Source organism: Liolophura sinensis, chromosome 1 (genome assembly GCF_032854445.1).
Source record: "Liolophura sinensis isolate JHLJ2023 chromosome 1, CUHK_Ljap_v2, whole genome shotgun sequence".
Classification (NCBI taxonomy): domain Eukaryota; kingdom Metazoa; phylum Mollusca; class Polyplacophora; order Chitonida; family Chitonidae; genus Liolophura; species Liolophura sinensis.
Genome location: NC_088295.1, coordinates 24,415,386 through 24,435,333, shown reverse-complemented (window position 1 = coordinate 24,435,333; position 19,948 = coordinate 24,415,386). Strand labels below are relative to the sequence as shown.

The 19,948-nt window shown below is 39.5% G+C and overlaps 1 protein-coding gene across 1 annotated transcript in view; it reads left to right on the top strand.

The window, feature by feature from the left end:
• Positions 1–1,680: 1,680 nt before the first annotated feature.
• Positions 1,681–19,948, top strand: part of LOC135472939 (short transient receptor potential channel 7-like) — a 46,862-nt gene continuing 28,594 nt past the window's right edge. The window contains exons 1-2 of the mRNA XM_064752717.1: positions 1,681–1,755; positions 5,843–6,493. Of these exons, the coding sequence (XP_064608787.1) occupies positions 1,681–1,755; positions 5,843–6,493 (726 nt within the window). The remainder of the gene's footprint in view (positions 1,756–5,842; positions 6,494–19,948) is intronic.

The following is a 19,948-nucleotide window of genomic DNA, read 5'->3' as shown; positions in this document are numbered from 1 at the left end:
ACTTGTGCATTCCACATGCAGTTCATGTTACATGTATTTGCCTTGAAATGTATCTGACTTGTGCATGTCATATGTATTTGATTTCTGCATGTTACATGTACTTGAATTGTAGCATGTACTTGACTTGTGCATATTACATGTGCTTCAAATGTTCATGTTAAATGTAGTGCATGTCACATGCACGGGTATTTGTCTACAAGAGTTCTCCTCCCTACCTTCCCTTCCATGCATCAGTTCAGTTTGGGCGGTGTAATTAATCAGCAATTGCTCTATGGAGCAGAATTCCAGATTACAGGTCGAAAGGGACAATTGCTGTTCATTTGAACATGCTTAATGTTAGTCCGAATAAGTATGTGTTGACAGTCTTACTTAAAGTATAATTGATTAAAAACACATTCATCATTATATGTCGTCTGGCCGGAAGTAATAAGCTGGAGTGCACGGTGGCCGAACATTTCAGTGCAATGTATCATTTCCATAGAGCACACGTCATTGAAATCAATACGACTGAATGTAATGAGGAAAGGGCGACTCTTAATTAACACAACCCCGTGTCTCTGAGGCTAGAACAAAGCTACAGGTAGCCGCTATAGAACAACTTCCGTCTTATGGCCATCGTACAATCAATTTCATGCTTGGCCGAAAGATGAATGGTCCAAGAAAGTGCATTAAAGACGTGGCTTCACAACCGCTTTAATAGTGCTTGTATTGTTGACTTCAACTTGCTCGAACCGTAGTGAAGGATTGCAATTTCGGAAGGTAAACACAACTCCTATTCGAATTCTTTTCCTTATTCCCTATTCGAATTCTTTTCCCAGTATCAACAGGGACGTTAGCTTCCTGGAACGTCGATCGAAGTATTTAGCTCTTAAATGACAGTTATGGAAAGAAATCGTTTCGAGTCTTGGCATAATGGCTAGCGCTGACAAATTGTGGCAGCCTTGTTGAAGTATAACCAAGAATCTAAGCAAACATCAACCAAGGTTTGGAAAGGTTCTAACCATGGAAAGCTGTTGAGGTGTATGTTCCGACGGACGGCTTTGTTATTTGTCGCTCTTGGGGTTTATCGTACAAGGGTTTAATAAGGTGTTTCAGAACGCCATGCATCGTCCTGAGGCTTAGGTCCTATTTCTCCTCTCTTGATCCTCGATTACCATAAATCACCAAAGTCAATCTTTCCTGTCCATATCTATATAAAAAATTGACCCATCGGCCGCTCTCTTTTTCCAAACTTCAACTTCATTTTTAAGGTATGTATCACTGAGACCATTCAGCTACGGTCTGTCATCTCTAGCTCTTAAAAGGCTGTCGCTTCCTTGTGCCGTTCATGCGTGGTTGGGCCGTTGTTTTGACAAAGCCGGGTTCTCTGTCAGTACCAACAAGGCTGCGCTCAGATGCGGATGTATAACGCCTGCGAAACTCACCAACTTGTGGCTAGATCAGACAGCCGGCTTTGGTACGAGGACTTTAGTACTCTGACGATTCCAGTCAAGAAATCGAAATCAAGGGATCAATTAGGACGCACCGAGGTTCGCCGCGTTGGGAACTCTTGTGTTTAGGGTGATCTGTTAAAGGTTGTTAACTCGGGAAATGTTTAAATGACCGGATGTTTCCAGGATGTCTCAGTTACTTAATTCTTGTGTCATCCATTCATCTCCTTCTAGGAGTCCAGATTGCAAGATGACGGAGACTCGGCGTTCGGCCACAGCTGTGCCTTCACAGGGCTCGCTCTTCACTAACTTTGAGGATGTGCAGGTAGGTAAACATTCTTTAACCATAAATTCTATAAAATTAATGTGTATATATCCTATTCTATCTAAATAACTCAAATTATGAGATGCTGAAATGATAGACGTGCTGCTGGGGAGAAATATTTAAAACATGTTTATTGCAGCGATAATACTGAAATGGCGGAATAGAATTTTTGTAAGAGGTGTAAGCAAATCTAATCCCGGAATCAAAAACAAATCAACAAATGCACTATACCGTTGTCATTGACAACATGACAGGTCCATTTGGACAAAGGCGGTTTGTTTCTCTGAACAAACGCTTCAGAAACGGGAAGCTCCTGAACATTGTTGGCTCTATTCGCCTTGATCCCACTTTATTGACCATTATCCTTCAGTGATAAGAAACAGAGCGTGGTGAAAAATAACAGTGATTATTGGGGATAATGAACCTTGGCGAAATAGCACAATACGGAAATGAAGACATTAAAACAACCAAATTGAGTTGAGCACGGGATTAAGCGATTGGTGAATGTCTCCAGGTGCAAAGTTAAAAGTTGTGAATCGCCCCGTTACAAGTGCTATGTGTTGCAGAATATATACTCCAAAACATAAAATTCTTGAATACTTGAAAACATGATCTAGATATCAGATCTTTTTTCTTTTAGGGTATAGCTATTATTGAATTATTGAATATGACAGTGTAATATTGACCAATCCTCAGATATTTTCGATGTACCGCAAAAATACGCTGTTGTTCAGTGGAATAAATTACATACAGCCAGACGCGGATACATAATGACAAGGGTTTTTAAAGGTATACAATTTTGAGGTGATTCTGAGTTCCACTTAATAAAGTCAACCAGCCATCATCATTGTCTCCTTCCGGCTTTGAGCTTGAAACCGTAAACCAGTGTCGACATTCTGTGTCTATTATGAATTCATGTGCCACATGCTGGAGATCCGCATGCTTCTCGGGGCATGCCATATTTGGATTTTAATATCTGCAGTCATGACAGTTCCTTTGGTGACGTTCAATATGTATATGTCTTGGTCCAGCACTGATCGGTCCGCTGCTTGCGTACATATGGCTATGTCGGACTTCATATGCATATGTATGTAATAAGTACTGTCAGTGTAGTTATAGTTGACAGCGCTACAGATATGTTCACCAATGATGCCAATCTGCTACAACGCGATACCGCCGTGATATGAAATCGAATCCAAAGTAAACCAACTTCTACACCTTCAAACAGGGCAGTCGTTGAAGCCTTGTTGTTCGCACTAACCGTGTATAGAATGCAGTTGGTCTAGAAAGTCTCCGAAAGCTGATATAAATCACAAGTAAAGGAAAGTAAGATGTTCAGTATTTAGCATAATATTCTTTATTTATCGTATTTCTGCAAAATCCTTGAGTCAGTTTTATGTGTTTGATTTCAGAAAAGCAAATCACAAATGGCAGATTTATCCCAGACAAGAGTGTGTGGTACATCTGGGTAACCACTTGCTCAGTGATTATACTGTGTAGGTCACCAAGACCTCACTTAAACAAACTAATGTTTTTTAGAGAGAAGTCAACTGATCAGCTGCTTACATCCAGCTTCGTTCAGATATCGGAGATTTTCTAAGAAAAAAAAGAAGAAATCTATTTACTAGACAATTACTTGTTCATCGGCGTAAAGTAGGCCATTTTTCTTTAAGGTTTCATTTTTCGGTTGAATTCACTTCAGTCACCACCAAACCACTCAAGGGTAAAATACCCGGGAAGAGCACTTCACAGCTTAATACAGCAGTGGAGAGAAAACACATGAAATCCCAGATTGGTTGGCTTTAAACCAGTTTTTCTTGTCTTTTTTGTAGGCGTTTTTAGCAGGTATGTGTAAACCTATTCTTGGCATACGACAAGTTACTGGTATTTTTTTCTTCCTCGAAGCATCTTGGTGCGTGTGATCAGCGCACTTTTCATTATCAGAACTGCAGCAAACTGATTAAAATAAGACAGGTGACGCTGGAACAGTTTATGATTGATTGGCGGTCCTGAGCTATATAATTTTGATTCAGTAGGAAATTCTAAACTGCGGATATATCCCTGAATCTTTACCTCTATTGATTGTACTACTCCGTACCGTAGTTAAGTAATAAGCGGTGAGTAAAAAACTGGCTTACCCCTAAAAGGTTCGGAGGAAACTTCATATCCTTTCTTACAAAACACAATAGGTTCTGTCAGAATGTTCGATTCCGAGAAATTCTGGAAATTGAAGTTGAGTAAAGTTACATTTTGTCGTTAATCCACATAGAGTACATAATCAATACGGCGGTTTTCCAATTACACTACTTCCTTTGACGAGGCAAGTGGCGTACTACCCTTAACACCATGGAGATGAGCTCGTACTAACTGTGTATGCTCGCCATATCACTAGCAACAAAGCAAGACTTAATAGCCGGCACGTATATGTCAATGGAGCCCAGAGAACGAATTTTCCGCTGGAAACGCCGTAATTCGTTGTGATTAGATAAGAAAGAGGTTCTGCTTTAAATGTATCACTATCCTAGTAAGCCTAGTAAATTTAATGACGTTTTTCACGTCTGTTTTGGGCATACAGAACTGTCTATAACACGATGTATGTGTTTGTTATACTCTGCTAAGGTAACATACATGCAGCTTACAAGAGCTACTAAGGTCAGAATCCATCCAAGAATACAATCATTTTGAAAGTTACACAGATCATGCGAGTCCTATTGATTTTGTTATTTTGGATACACAGTGTCTTGGCATGCTACACATTCTTACTAAATTCATGGCAAACCCCAATGATCCAGGCTTTTACATAACCAGGTTTTACGGTAATTTGTTGGTCTGTGCGCCAACTGACCACCTAGTCTCCAGTAGGTCCAAAACCTGTGTTACGTATTCACGAATGAGGACTGCGCAAATTACAACATGGGCCTGTACTCAGAATTCGATTTAAAAGGTACCGTACAAGAACACGGCACTGCCCCAGTGCTCAGAGGATATCTGCCCAGATCTTTTATTTCTCTGTTTACTGAGGTACATGTACATCTGGATATTGTCTCACGCTTTAACAGTTTAATACTTAATGGTCAACAGTCGCATTCTTCTGCGAGAGCAAGGGATTATACAAGAACTTTGACTTCAAACGAGTCAAAAAGCCTTTATCAACATAACATCTTTTATAAAAGTATGTTCGTCCAAATAATTCTAAAAATATCGACCGTTATTCGGTCTTGTCCACATTCAGATATTTAGATATTGTACGACTTAACATTTTGAAATTATGTGCTAGCCTGTAATCATTACAGCGGTTATATATCAAAGACACTTAATCGATTGAGCAAATCTCTGTTGTGTTTTGCATGGAAAATCTGTTACATTCCGGAATTGGCTGTGACCCATAAGACATTTTATATTCCTTGGAATAAAAATACTTTCTTGTGTTTAATAAACCCACAATCAGTTGTGGACATCTTATCAGTTTAAATAGAAAGGTTAACAACCTCAATTTCCATCAGCTGTCCAAAGCTGTCTGCTTGCAAGGTAATGAAACTTCACTCCGGTCACAAACCCTGTCCAAAGTGATCAATAAAACAGACAGGTCATAACTTCGTTATGTCAGTTAACTAAGTCAAACTTCACCGGAATCGCCTAGATTTGGTGTATTTTTCTAAATATGTTAATATTTCTTCTTTTTTAAAAAATTTTATTACGCATCACTGTAACTTTTGACTGTAAACGACTACAATTCTTCCCACAAATGTTAATTTCTTGTGAAAAGTCACAAAAAGTTATGAATAACAAATATCACCAAATGCGATATACATGTAGGTTATGAGCACATCCAAAACTAAAGGAAAAGTTAAATGAAACAGATTTTGGGCTCCTTTGTTGAATGAATATGCCAAGATACATGTAGTTTTTTTGTATACAGATGTTCCTGAAAAATGCAGATATTTACAACAATCCACTGAACCATACTTTTTGTAAAGCAGCGAACACAAGGGCAAACTTTGCTTTAGATGCATGTGTTACAAGCGCTTTGTATGTTTTCATTCATGTTGTCTTTTTGCCCTGTTCTAACCGCTGTTGCTGTTTTCAGCTGACAGACGAAGAGCGGGTGTATCTAAACGCTGCATCCATGGGAGACGTTGGGGTGGTGCGGCAATCCGTGGAGGAGAATGACATCACCCTCAACCTCAATTGTGTGGATTACATGGGAAGAAATGCCTTACATCTAGCTATAGACAGTGAGAAAATTGATGTGATCGAAATTCTATTGGATAACCTCAGTTTTAATTGTATAGAGGAGGCTTTGCTTCACGCCATCAGTAAGGGGGCAACGAAGGTCGTCAAGATTATAATTGAGCACCCAAATTTCATGGCCGGAGAGGATAGGTTAAAACGATTGGGTGGCGGGGAGGCGTTTTTCAGGACGGAAGAAAAAAGCCAGTTCTCACCGGATGTGACGCCATTGACTCTCGCTGCCCATTACAACAACCATGAGATCATTCAGATGTTCTTGTCGAGGAATCATAAAATAGAAAAACCTCACCCTATATCATGCAATTGTACAGACTGTGTTACCAAACAAAACTACGACTCGTTAAAACGATCCCGCTCTAGATTAAATGCCTACAGAGCGCTGGCGAGTCCGGCTTACATGGCCTTGTCAAGTCCAGACCCCATCATGACGACATTCGAGCTAAGGCAGGAAATGATGAAATTGGCGGAAGTGGAGAAAGAATTCAAGGTAAGGGAAGGGTTATATTCTGATTGTGTTAATGTTGACTTTATGACTTTGTCTGACAAAATATATATGTACAATAACATACTATTTGGTCCAGAAAATAATTACACCTTTTTACTAATACTATATGTGTTCTGATCATTAAACTCAGACAAAGCATTCTACATCAAAATGCTAATTTTTTAGTTACATGAAGTTTAAAGCATTGATTTGTTTTCAACTGAAGCTATAGATGACGAATTCATCATGACAAATTACAAATGACTGATGTCTTATTCATGTCACGTGCTTCAGTAACTCTCCCAATCCCGATTCCACTTCTGCAACGTGACGAAAAATCACCATATAGTCTTCAAGAAATATAGGATGCATGTGCCTTTCACCCGATCAATAGGGTCTCCTTCAATTTATCTTTCAAGTAAAATTTTACAGCTCAATGCATGCGGGACACAGATATTCCAGTGAAAGCTTACTGCGTTGTTTTTCGACTAGCTGATCTTATTTACAGAATCAAACACAACCATTTTTGATACACTTTGGTTCTTGGCATTCCTAAATCGTTAAATAGTTCAAATTCTGGTGGTGCGAAGTCCATGTATCAAACAGGACAATCTTTAAATTACCGCTTTCATTGTTTATATATTTATGCATACACTGCTGCTTTGGTGTTTTACGTCATATTCCCGATTATTTCACTCATGTGACAGTGGTCATTTTTATGGTTAAGCAAAATGAGCAGAATGAGCTTCCCCAGATACCCGGCAGTCATCCTGTAAGTACAAACATAAAAAAGATCAAAATGTAATCAGGAAACCCTCACAGGCCAAAGCCTAATGAAATGTACCAAAACAGTTTCAGTGATGAAAAGTAAGTGAATTGTACTGAAAAAGTCTGTTATACTCTTATTTGGTACTTGGGAATGAATACTAAAATATGAATATTTATTTTAGATTACAATTTACTTTAGTGTGTATTGCTTTGTACGCATCTCTTTGGGCATCTTTGGAAATGTAGACTGCTTCTTGCTTGTTCAAATTATATACATGTTTAAGATATTGAAATATTAATTAGATTCTGTAAAAATGTTTTGGGGGAATTAGATGTTTATTATATGTTTGATTATTTGTTTTTTGATTAATGACTTGAGTGTTCTTGAAACTTTGCATTTACTTTAAGGCGTCATAAATTAAGAACTATGCGATTTAAATCAAAGATAACCTGGTACATTATTTATCCAGTTTTTCCTCAATAATTTAATGGCGTTTTAGATTTCTCCCGTGATAAAACTGTTAATACAACTTACAACAGGATGTAGTGTGGAAGAAGGAAGGCATGGCTTCTTTTCCGATTTGTCCTGGGTATAGATTCGAATTTATCCTCTCTGTGGGAAGATATTTGGTTCATTTACAAGCTATTTCTGTGGGGCTGTGTAGATGACCAGACTCGCATATGTGGACACATTATGGGGAATTTGCCAGATTTAGGCTGTATGTCTTTTGATGAATGTACGAAGTGCTGGAAATCAGGCCAAAGCTCGGCAAACGGAGCACTTGCTCTTCTACAAGTAAAATTACTTATATACTGAGACCCAGACAACAGTTTATTGGTGAGATATAGCTGGATTGGACTAGGAGGTCTATTAATTCCACAGTTTGTCACTGGAGGTTGGACCTATTATAAGTTTTCGCTGATCGCGTGTCAGAGACCACTTGGAAACCCGTACACCACGGTTTTCACTGTGCGAAAAGTGGCGAGCTTGGTGTGAATACAATGCTAGGCATGTCTCAAAAAGAAAAATTAAGCTGCAAGTTTTCATGACAGTTACACGAATACATTCTCGGCAGCTTTCTTGGCAGATACTTGTCATCTGTGGCTTACCAATGTCGGCGTAGCCAGCCCTTGTCGTCTGTTCGTCTAGATTCCACAGTATGACCAGTTACATTGCCCGTTGCTAGGCTGAAAATTTTTATCAATACGCATTGTCTGTATGCCTCGAACAAAGGTATTTGGCAAAGGAACGACAAGCCGATAAAACTTCCATGCGGCCCTATTCACATTCAGTCCTGTAGACATTGATATGTCTGATGCCAATATATCGAAAACATTTTGTGTTACACTTTTTGCCCTACTTAAGTTGGTTGAAGTTTTGTTCATTTCACTTTCATTTCAACATGAAAAACCTTTCACGGATCCGATCAGTGTAATATTGCAGAGGTTACTCTTAGAACATATAAATTTACATATTAGCTCTACAATACGTGTCAGACATATACTTTGAAACGCGCACAAACTTTTTCAGTTTTCATTTTGGCCGCAATGATGAGTTGTGATGATAATATATCCACCCATTTTGTGAAGAATTAACAAGTCAGGCATACAGGAGACAATAGTTATTATCCGAGAGCAACATAAGTACAGACTATGATAACTGAGGTCAGATGTATGAATTACAAAGCTACCCTTTAGTGGTTTCCCCGCAGCCTAATCAGTAACAAGTACCTGGAAATTTCCATTAGATGGTCACTTTAGCATATATGGTATATTCCACTTATGTATGAACTGCCACTCCACTTGACTTGCGTCTTCTAACCCATCGATTTTCCTCGATGAAATACTGACATTAGCAGCCATAAATCTAGTTTACCCATCCTCTTCTATTTACCTCTGTAGACGCAAGTGACATAACCTGGAAGTAAGCCAGCATTTTCCGTATCTACCGTTTGTTCTGTTCTATGACATGTGTAGACCAGGTCGGTGCTCTACTGTGTAATTGTGTTTGCACAGACTTCGGAACCTCCAAGGTTTGAATCAAACTCGCAAACTGCTGAGGTAGTTTCCTGATGGAGACAATGTGCCTACCAGTCAGAATATCGCTGCCATGTGTCAAACCCGGCCACCGTGAATCTTCAGCTGAACTGTCCCGATAAGTAATACCGTCAGTCGACCACCCTTGCTTCATACAGCCTTCTTACTTCCCAATGTGATAAGCTCTTCGTTATGTTCGAGTGCTGTCTAAAACCCTCATAGACTGAAGATGTCGGCCATACTGTTCTCAGTATGAACTCTTGTGTACAGCATACTACCAGCTGTTTTAAATTCTCACATTTATTTATACGCTAATGCCACTAATTCTCCAATTGTTGCGTCGTGACTAGAACAGGTTCCAGATGATACTGGAAAAGGTAATGTCACAATTTCTCAAAAATCGTTCCAAGATCATCTTGTTCAACCGTCTTGGTTTGGAATATAGGATTGAGCATTTTGTGCATAGCATTACAAATACCAGCTTTGGTTAAAATGGCGTCGCATGAAGAGCATACTGACTCAGGGCTCACGTATTCTAACGCTTATTATAAAGTCCAAACCGAGGCCATGAAAACGGCTTTTTATAGTGTTTATCTGTTAAACATCCGCATAAGAGGCAGACTCTCTAGCCACTAGCTCTCTACACCGTTATTTTCTTCTACAGTGGACATCGGACGCACTTAGACGTTTGTATTCACTTATTTGACTAACAAGATTGTCAGCTCTATGCAGCACATTTGCTACATGCCGCCACAGTGACACTACATCGCTCTTACATGATTATCCTTCTAGGGTCGGTGGCTTAATTATTTTGGTGCTGGTACATGAATAAGTTCTCCTTCTACATTATGATGCCATTAGGTTATACTGAAAAGTGGAAGTGAATAACAAAGAACATGTTCAGAATAACAATGATATCAGAAATCGACGTCGATGAGTAAGCAAAGATAGCCTTATATGTCAGATTATTATCTTAATTCCTGACTTGTGATATAGTTAGGTCAGGCATTAAGCATTCCCAAAATAATTATATGTATCTTTCATTACTTATTTGCAATACTACTTTTCTCAGCCGGCTCATAATTTGCTATGATGGAGGCTAGCGTAGCGTTGATCTTGTCAGTAATCTGGCGCGTGTCCAAATAACGTCTGATCTCGGGGTCGTACGGGAAAGACGCGAGCTTCAAGTGTTTGGACGACAATTCCCCATAAATGGCGGCGTGTGAGAGAACTTCCGGCTGATTTTTCTGGTACCGGAAATGGAGTCATGATCATGGATGGGCCTGGTGACTTAAGTCGGCTCTGAGGCTGATTTGTGCAGTAAGTGGGGTCAAATCAGTCCTGACCAATAAGTCCAATTATAAAGCCAAATCTGGCCACTGATTGGATTTCGATTTGATCAGCTCATTCACAAAATTTACAGCACTTTCTGTAAAGCGACTTGAGTCGTCGTTGTGACGACTGAATTAACCCGCTTTGTAGATTCAGAATTAATTCTCTACGCTGAAATTATATCAGTGCAGAGCTTGATTTCACTGGAGATTGAAAAGTGATTTCCACACGCAATTTCAAATCTGTGTCTCTCCTCTAAGTGTATTCAAAACTCACTCTTCACAAATTCGATAATCTACCTTGTTTTTAACGTTTTCGGTCTCAGTTCTTTTTTGCGAAAGTCTTACTTGCGTATTGCTGTGATCAAGGGAACTATCACTGGCGTGGTTTATAGGTAGTCCACTCAAATTCAGTAATGAAATTCATGCTTCTCTTGCTGTAAATTTTTTTGCATCTTTTTTATACGCTAACATTCGTGTGTTGTCCTTAATTGTGCATTTTGGCAATCGTACAGTGTTGTTTTGCAAGACACTATTACTTACTATTTGCTTAATAATGTTTCCAAAGTGTATCAATCTAGTACTTGTTTAAGAAATGTTTCTGCTTATTGCTATTTTAATATGTCTGGAAATAACAAAATTAACAAAAAAGGTTGTTTTCAGTGTTAGTTATCTCTGGTATCCCTTGTAGTGCTTAGGTCATGATACGTGGAAGCCAGGTCGCACTGAAACTGGCCGTTTGTCAAGGGCTTGCCACAAGCCCGAAACCATCACACAGTGTTACGGTTGTGGTGTAAGAATTGGCATAATTCATCTGCTATTGTATTTGTTTGCTGATAAGGCGTCTTTGTGCAGAGGACATAATCTGCTAATGGGCTTTATGTGTTCCAATAGTAAGATGGAAATGAGAGGCGGAAGGGAAGAATCCTTCTGAACGCTTACAATTTGAACACCTCCGATGGGGAAGATGCGTCCCAAATTAAATTTGATGTAGACATTTCCAGTTTACCTCGGGTGCAAAAGACCTAGGAAATCCCGACGGTGTGTCCATAAATCAGAAACGGAATACTTTGTCCCAGAGATCGGCTTTTTAATACAATAATAGCAAGGTCAGATGAAAATGGATTGATGCTTTACCGGCCCACATCGATGTGATGGAAAACATCTGTTTGACGAGCATCTAAAACTGGAATGACATTTTATCTAATAATAAGAAACTTTATGGAATGGCGCTTGTCCAATGAAAACTGGCCTTAAATGCGTGCCGACGAGGATGGTTCTCTTAATTCATCTAGATTAAATCGCGATACGCGAAGTGATCCTCCGAGTTGACAGGACAAACCCGGTAGATGAAAATTAACTATTCTGTCGCATTGTAACAAAAAGCAAGTAGATGTTTTGAAGAAAGGCCATGCATATAAGAAACACATGCAATACCCAGGTGATAAAAAAAGTTGTCTCTATGGTCTAGTGTCTTCATCTTCAAACCTATGATTACAATGGCTAAGGTGGACGCAACAGGTAATCCGTGTTACAGCTACATGTACATGCAAAGCAAACGTCAGTGGCATACGGTTGATCGTCTTCCATAACATATAACTGGTACACAGTCTGCATGGGTTTCCTTCTTAAACTGGGTAGAATTAATTAATAAAACGTTGTTTATGTCAAAACGCCAAAGACTTTCCGCCTCATTTCCAAATGCCAATGGGTTGTTAAATGTCACATGGGTTATTAAATCCCACTGGGTTGTTAAATGCCACATCAGTTGTTAAATCCCACTAGGTTGTTAAATGCCACATGAGTTGTTAAATCCCACTGGGTTGTTAAATGCCAAAACATGCGGTTTCTCAAACGGCAAAACATTAACAACCTACATTCACATAAACCGACGTTGGTCAAGAACATTCCAAATAATGTGATTAACTATGCTTTTGTGATAGATCAAATACGTTGCTGCTAACAGAGGCCCAATGCAGAGAACATGAGCCCCTGGAATCTGTAGTTACATCTGTAGAGAATTTGTGAAGCAACATATTGCACATGTCTTGCTATTCAGAAATCCCCCAATTTCATTACCCTATATTCCATTCAACGATTGTGTAATGATGTTTTCCCATGGCTCGAGATTGTGCAGGACATGAAAAGCAATTTGTTAGTCTGGATTGTGACTTGGAGCTAAAGTAAATGTTGATATCACTGGCAATAGGTTAGCCAAGCTTTAGAGTATCAGGACACTCTCCTTTTCGTGACTGCTCTCGTAAAACAGGGCATGCTCTATCCGTCAGCAGATAGGACTACCTTTCTATGCCTATGTCCAGCTAGTTCTAATATGAAAACTGTCATTCCCTGTTGAAATATCTACTTTATAGTGGAACATCAATCTTGCTTGTACGGATTTCCATTTTCAGAGTTTCCGGAAAGGGTCAATATTTTGTATCTACTCGTTCCACGCGACCTAGGCTTACGGGCATTTGACAGGCGTAAATGTTTCCTCGAGATTAACAGTTATGTAACAGGCGGTAGCGGATACATGCTGCTGAGGAATTATCAATGGTTAACCATCAACAGGACGTTAACCTTCAGTACACAGGGAAGACACGATTCCACATTCCACAGATGCAATATTCCACTGTTTCATGTCAACACATTTATAATGTTTGTTTATGCATAGGTTGAAACTTAAGCATGTACATTTATTTGCCGAGCAATATTCACTGTTCCATAAAACGATTGGCTTGTGTCTGCATGATGTGGGACTGATGACCACAACATGAGGTATGATATAGCTAGATGGCTGTAGCTACAGTGATAGAGTTCTCCCTTCCCTCGTAAAAAATGACGAGTTATAACGCGAACGGCAGAGATATATTCACTGTGTGCAGTCAATGGAATTGCGCTATCTCTTGGCACAGACTTACAAAATGGTAAAATATGGCAATCTGTTTCACACACAGGCCGATATACTCCACATAGACTTTATCTGGCTGGGTTGCCAAACCAATTTGGTCTCATGGTTTGAATAAAAATCGATTGGAGGTCATTCAGCTAATGAGAAGGACGTGTCATCGTAAATGAAGGCCTAGGCCTATGCACACAGCATACAATTGGCGAATTAACTGTTGCAGTGGTTGTAAATGGGAATTAAACTACAGCCTTCTCAGAATAGCTACTAATGCAGTATTAAAGTGCAGAACCATGCCTCTGTGGTGGCACGTCTTGAGATTATGGTCAACAACTTTCTATCCGATGTACCTTTCCCAGATGTACAAATCGGCCATCGGTTTAGACAAATCAAAACTGAATGACTACTGAATGATTTTTTTTTTTTTTTTTGATTGGTGTTTTACGCCGTACTCCAGAATATTTCACTTATACGACGGCGGCCAGCATTATGGTGGGTGGAAACCGGGCAGAGCCCGGGGGAAACCCACGACCATCAGCAGGTTGCTGACAGACCTTCTCATGTACGGTCGGAGAGGAAGCCAGCATGAGCTGGACTTGAACTCACAGCAACCGCATTGGTGAGAGACTCCTAGGTCATTACGCTGCGCTAGCGCTTTAACCGACTGAGCCACGGAGGCCCCCACTACTGAATGAAGTGAAAATATTCATAAAATATGTCAACTGGTACCACCTCCACGGGGGAAGGACAAAAACCCGCGGACAAAAGCCCCGCGGGCAAAATTCCCGCACACAAAAACCTCAGCGGACAATACACGCGGCGGACATAAGTCCGTCGATCAATATTAAGAGTGTATGGTAAATATCCTATGTTGTTTAATTGTTTGAAAATACTTGAAATATTCTCCCTGAAGTGACATTTAATATTTTAGTACATGTTTGCAATCAGTAGAAGCCATTCCTCCTCGTTCAAACTCCGTTTATTCTAAGCTTTTTTGACGAGACCATTGGACCATTTGCTTTCCAAAACACTGTGCATGTGCAGGTTCATGGCGTTTCATTACAAGATACGGCTATTGCAAATATGACTGCAACGTAATATCGACATTTTTCTGTGAATACTTTTATCTTTTAATCGATTTTGAAATCGTTTCTATGGGATTTTTTATTATCAGGCATTTCCATTCTGTAGGGTAAATGACAATTTATGGCTTTTGCCCCTCGAAGTGGATTAACCAGAAATGATTTACTGTCGTGTCATGATAAAGTGCAATCGAAACTAAAATGGCCGCAATTGTTCAAGATTTGGGTCAAATATACACTTTTACTATAGCTCACTTGATTTACATCATGCCACTTCATTTAACCTACCTAAGACTCCTGGAGACAGCTAAATAAGTCATACAGTCTGAAAGGTTCCCACAGAAAGCATTTAATGAGCTGATAGATAGTATGTCAAACAAATTGGCGGCCTTTGCTCATGTTTTGAAGTAGGAAAAAAGTTGAAAATAGTAAGTATCTTGGCAATATGGTACGAAGTCCTTACTGATTATCTACCTACTCCACACACGACAATACATCGTTTGTCAAATACCATACAATTTCCCATTGGTTTCAGATTTCAGGTATAGTACCCTGATATACAGCATGGGAACTGAGGGTTCTCTCTTGTGTTACGAACATGTTTAGCATTTAGCAGGGAGTTCAACAGGAGAGATCATTTTATCATGCGTGATGCTGGGGAAAATTGTGCTTTCCTTTTTCATGTTCGCAAAAAGACAAAAAAAACTTCCTGAAGTTATTCATACTAATACTATCGTCTTGACTGACAAAGAGAGTTCTTCTGTTTACAGGAAGATGGTATGAATCTCATCCAATTGGATGTTTTGCCATGATGTAGTTGGGCCATGAATCTTGACGGGTATAATTGTATCACAACAATTGGGACTGTTCGACATTTCAGACATGCCTGGAAACTTTTATGAGCTTTTTTACCTTAACTTTTTGGAAATAATCATTTAGCATTTGCCGGTGACAAGTTAAAGGCACTCTTATCCACCTAATTACTTCTATTATAAGAAAGAATTTGCATGACCTCGATCTGCGCATTATATGTCTGCTCTTGTACAGAACAAGTGTCACTCGAACTGCCGTCAGCTCCATCCCGATCCATGTGTCGTTATACCTGGCAGAGAATCAGGACTTACAAAAATGTAATACTCAGGGTACATCAGTAACGTGTTCATTGTAATACTCAGGGTACATCAGTAGCGTGTTTAATGTAAGGGTACATTATTAACGTGTTCAATGTAATACTTAGGGTACATCAGTAACGTGTTCAGTGCAATAATCAGGTCACATCAGTAACGTGTTCAATGTAATAATCAGGTTACATCAGTAACGTGTTCAATGTAATAATCAGGTTACATCAGTAACGTGTTCAATGTAATAATCAGGTCACATCAGTAACGTGTTCAATGTAATAATCAGGTTACATCAGTAACGTGCTCAGTGTAAAACTCAGCGTACATCAGTAACGTATTCAAGAGAAGCGGTCCTGCTCGCACCAACTGACACTACATTGAGCAAAAATTTCAGAAGTATAAAGATGATCGCTGTCGAAAATCGATATGAACAAGACAACGTAATAGCATCTTAGTCTCACATCCATCAACCATTAAAGATGACTCGTTAAAAAAGTCAGCCTTTTTCTCATAGATGTCAGCTATATCTTAGTTATGCACGACTTTGTGGGCGGGCATGAGGTGGAATGGAGTAGTGAGGTTTCTTTTTCTAATAAAAGCATTCTTAAGTTCATCTGATCGGTTTGGAATTGGTATGCAATAATTTATAGTGCAACAATAATTTTATTCGTATACAAGAATGACTATATGTACAAAATGTTTTTGCAAGGGCGAAACCGCTTACACGTTGTCTTGTTCATATCAATGCATCCATTTGCATTGATTGATTGATTGGTTCATTTGATTTTTGTATTTTTTTTGTATCCCGATGTACAAGATTTTTTCACCACTGCGATGGCTGCCAGTTGTATGGGTGGTGAACGACTAACGGCATCGCCAGATCGCCAGAAGTGGCATTCTGGGGAATGTGCATGGAGATCAATTTTATTACAATAAGTGCACCAGCATGCGCTTAGGACGAACTCCATACAGTAACACAGCCTGTACTGTGATACACGAGATAAAATAATAGTCATTTGCTGTGGTTATATTATAATAAAACGTGTAAACAATTTTAAATACGATAGAGCCAGACACAAGGTTTACAGTAAAATCAATAGTAGTCTAGATAACTGGTGTCGCCCTCCGTCAAAACATGTTGAACTTTGTCCCATATCCAGCATGTCACTGTATTTTTTGAAAAATTAAAAGAGCTGATGCGTTCTTTCCGTCAAAACCGAGTTTGTGGACATTATGAATTAGAAAAAGTAACTTTATTTTCCTGGCAGTAATGTGAACTTCAAACATATCAATGTGTTGAGCTTACGTTGTTACGTGTCACTCACTAAAGGCGATTTTTGTAGTGTGTATGACTGTTTTTACAGACAACTGAACATAGGCGACTGTCTAAAACAAGCAGACTGTTGCACTGCCGGACAATGAATATTGTCGATGAATACTATGAACGATATGTCACCCACATTCTTCTGAGCGACGACACGTCCAGTTTGAAATTCCAACTTTTACCATTTTTCTTGTTATATTTGTCGTTATTGTGTACGAGTGCAATGCCATAATATACCCATTCAGCTATTCATACTCACGCTTAATACAGGACTGAAAATATGACAATATGCAGTGCTTATAAAGAAATCTACATCGATGTTCTCGTGTTTGATGAGGATAAAGTGACAGTTTGAACGATGAAACGGTCGCAAAATTAGGCATCAATACGGCGGTGGTGTTTTTATGTAGGCTTGGGCACAGCCGGTTGTAAGCTGAAGTTATCATCGTCCGAGATGATCCATGGTTGAATATGTACATCAAATCAGTGGGATAAATCGTCCTGTGTTCCAAGAGAGGCAGCTTACATCACAGTTGGCCCCAAAGGCTCCACCGAGAAGCAAATGTAGAAAGTTGAAACAATTCAATTACCTGGTGGGTGATGTATGGATCAGTCCAGAGCACTCCGATCTGTCATAAGCTCTGCTCTTATTGCCCCAAGCTAGAATCAGCCTATCCCACACAGACAATAAATACTTTATTCAAATTTGATAACAACACACACAGGCTTTCTCGAGGATTCTCAAGCCGCAGAGGGTCTTTAGGTCACATCGCAAAAATTAAGCCCAGAAAGCCAAAGTCTGGGGACTCATAGTTGGCCAGATGTTGAAGAACTGAAACAAACATATTTTCCACTAAAGTATCTTTAAAAGGAAGAAAAAAGAACGCTATATGGTGTTTATTATGAAAAAAAAACATGAAGGTCACAATTGAAGCGCTTTTCTCATAAAATTTAGAACACAGGTTTTGAAAGCGCTATGTGTTTGTTAAGTCATGCTGTGATATCTTAATATTTCCTGTTCACACTTTTAAAAAAAGGCTTTTATTTCGTCTGGCGAGATGGTTGTAGTGAATCCAAAACACAATGTTTACACGTGAATTATTTGTCATTCTGGGATAATCATGGGATGTTGAAGACTAACACCGTTATGTAACCTGACAACGGCACGTCGACTAGACGGACTGATCATGGGTGGACATAGCGGGGACAACAGAACATGAATTGCTTGTTTAACAATCCTTTACAAATGCTTGGTAATCGCATAAAAGCGGCATGTTTCTACATAAATCACATGGTCCCGCGATGTACGCAGGACTGAAACGTGAAATCACGCTGTGCTAACTAAGGCACAGGTGCGGAAGTACAAATTGCCATGTTGCGTGTGTGTTTTCATTCCGGATTCTGATGCATCAATGCAGACTATATGTGTTTCAGGGGAATTCCAAAGCATGTACATGTATATGTGTTTACTGAGGCCTGGTAGTTGTTTACAAACCATATTAGTTCTAAAGACAAAGAAACTGCTGAAAAGTGGGCCAGCCAAGACACAACTTTCCACCTTTTTCTTGGTCATAACTATAGAAGCACTGCCAAGCAGAATGTTCCTTCACTCGGGGGATGAATTACAACGGAAATTGCTAATTACTTCCCAGATTGCGGTCCTTTTATTGATCGCTTTGTAAAAGATCAATCGGTCAGATAACCGCCAGCAGACCCTAACCGTCGATGCTGTCTTATCTGTCTTATCTCCGTTGGCCTGTCGTAACAAAGAAAGTCGGGGAGGAAATTTCAACCCGGAATATGGCGACGGAAGGATTCTCAAGAAACCAAAGCAAATGTTGCCAAATAAAGAACGATTTTCCACGATCGCCAGTTTTAGTGTGCCATGGAACTCACATCGTTCAAAAACCCAGGCTGTAAAGACGTCTAACGCTAAAGGAAATGGTAAAAACTCCTTATCTGTTACAAACCGACAATGCAGTTAAATTTACTTCTGCTGTATATACCATGCCCTTCACCAATTGTTTCGTCTTTTGTTTAACCCAATTTCCAACAGACTATATCTCGAATGTTTCCTCGTATAACTATTTCGTGTTATAGTTGTGTCATCGTAGTATAGGATATGGCTGTATTGTACCGCCTGTGTGTGCTAGAGCTATTTTTGTGGAAACAAAACGTTTCAACTACGACCTGCATCAATCTGGTTTATGAATGAAGGGCCAAGGACAAGGCCACACCGCTATAGCCAAAACCGGTCATTCCCGAGCTGGACTTGATCCCGCAAACGCTGCAGTCTGGCGTAGCTATATGTAGGCCAACAATAGCACCCAAATGTTGCTCGTTAAGTAGGGCTATCTTTTGCTGTAGTCATGTTTTGCAACCACTTTTTTGTGCCGTGATTATATTTTGCCGCCAACTTTACTTATCAGACTTATCAGATATCACTGCCATGTGGGTCATGTTCCACCGTGGCTACCACTTGTACTCAAATGAAGATTTTCAGCCGCAGTGTACCTGAACACTCCACTCTGTGTGAGATATACAGATTCATTCTGTGGACGCTGGGCGGATTAAGTATGACATGCTAATAGCCAAAAGGGCCGAATAAAGCCCCCCGTTATCTACGTCAGTCTGTTTCATTATTGTTAATTTGGGACCAACTTTTTCGGACAGATAGTCTTACACATATTGAGCAATTGCAGAATTGGTAGTTTTTTGATGGGAGACCGTGTTTGCAAATTTATGCATTATCTTAGAGAAATCGATATTTTTGCACCATGTTCCCTTGGTGATTTATTACGCAGATAACCCAACCGTTTTACCTTATAAAACCCTGATAAAAACAATTTATACCACTGACCATGTCATCAATATTGAAATTTTTACTCTC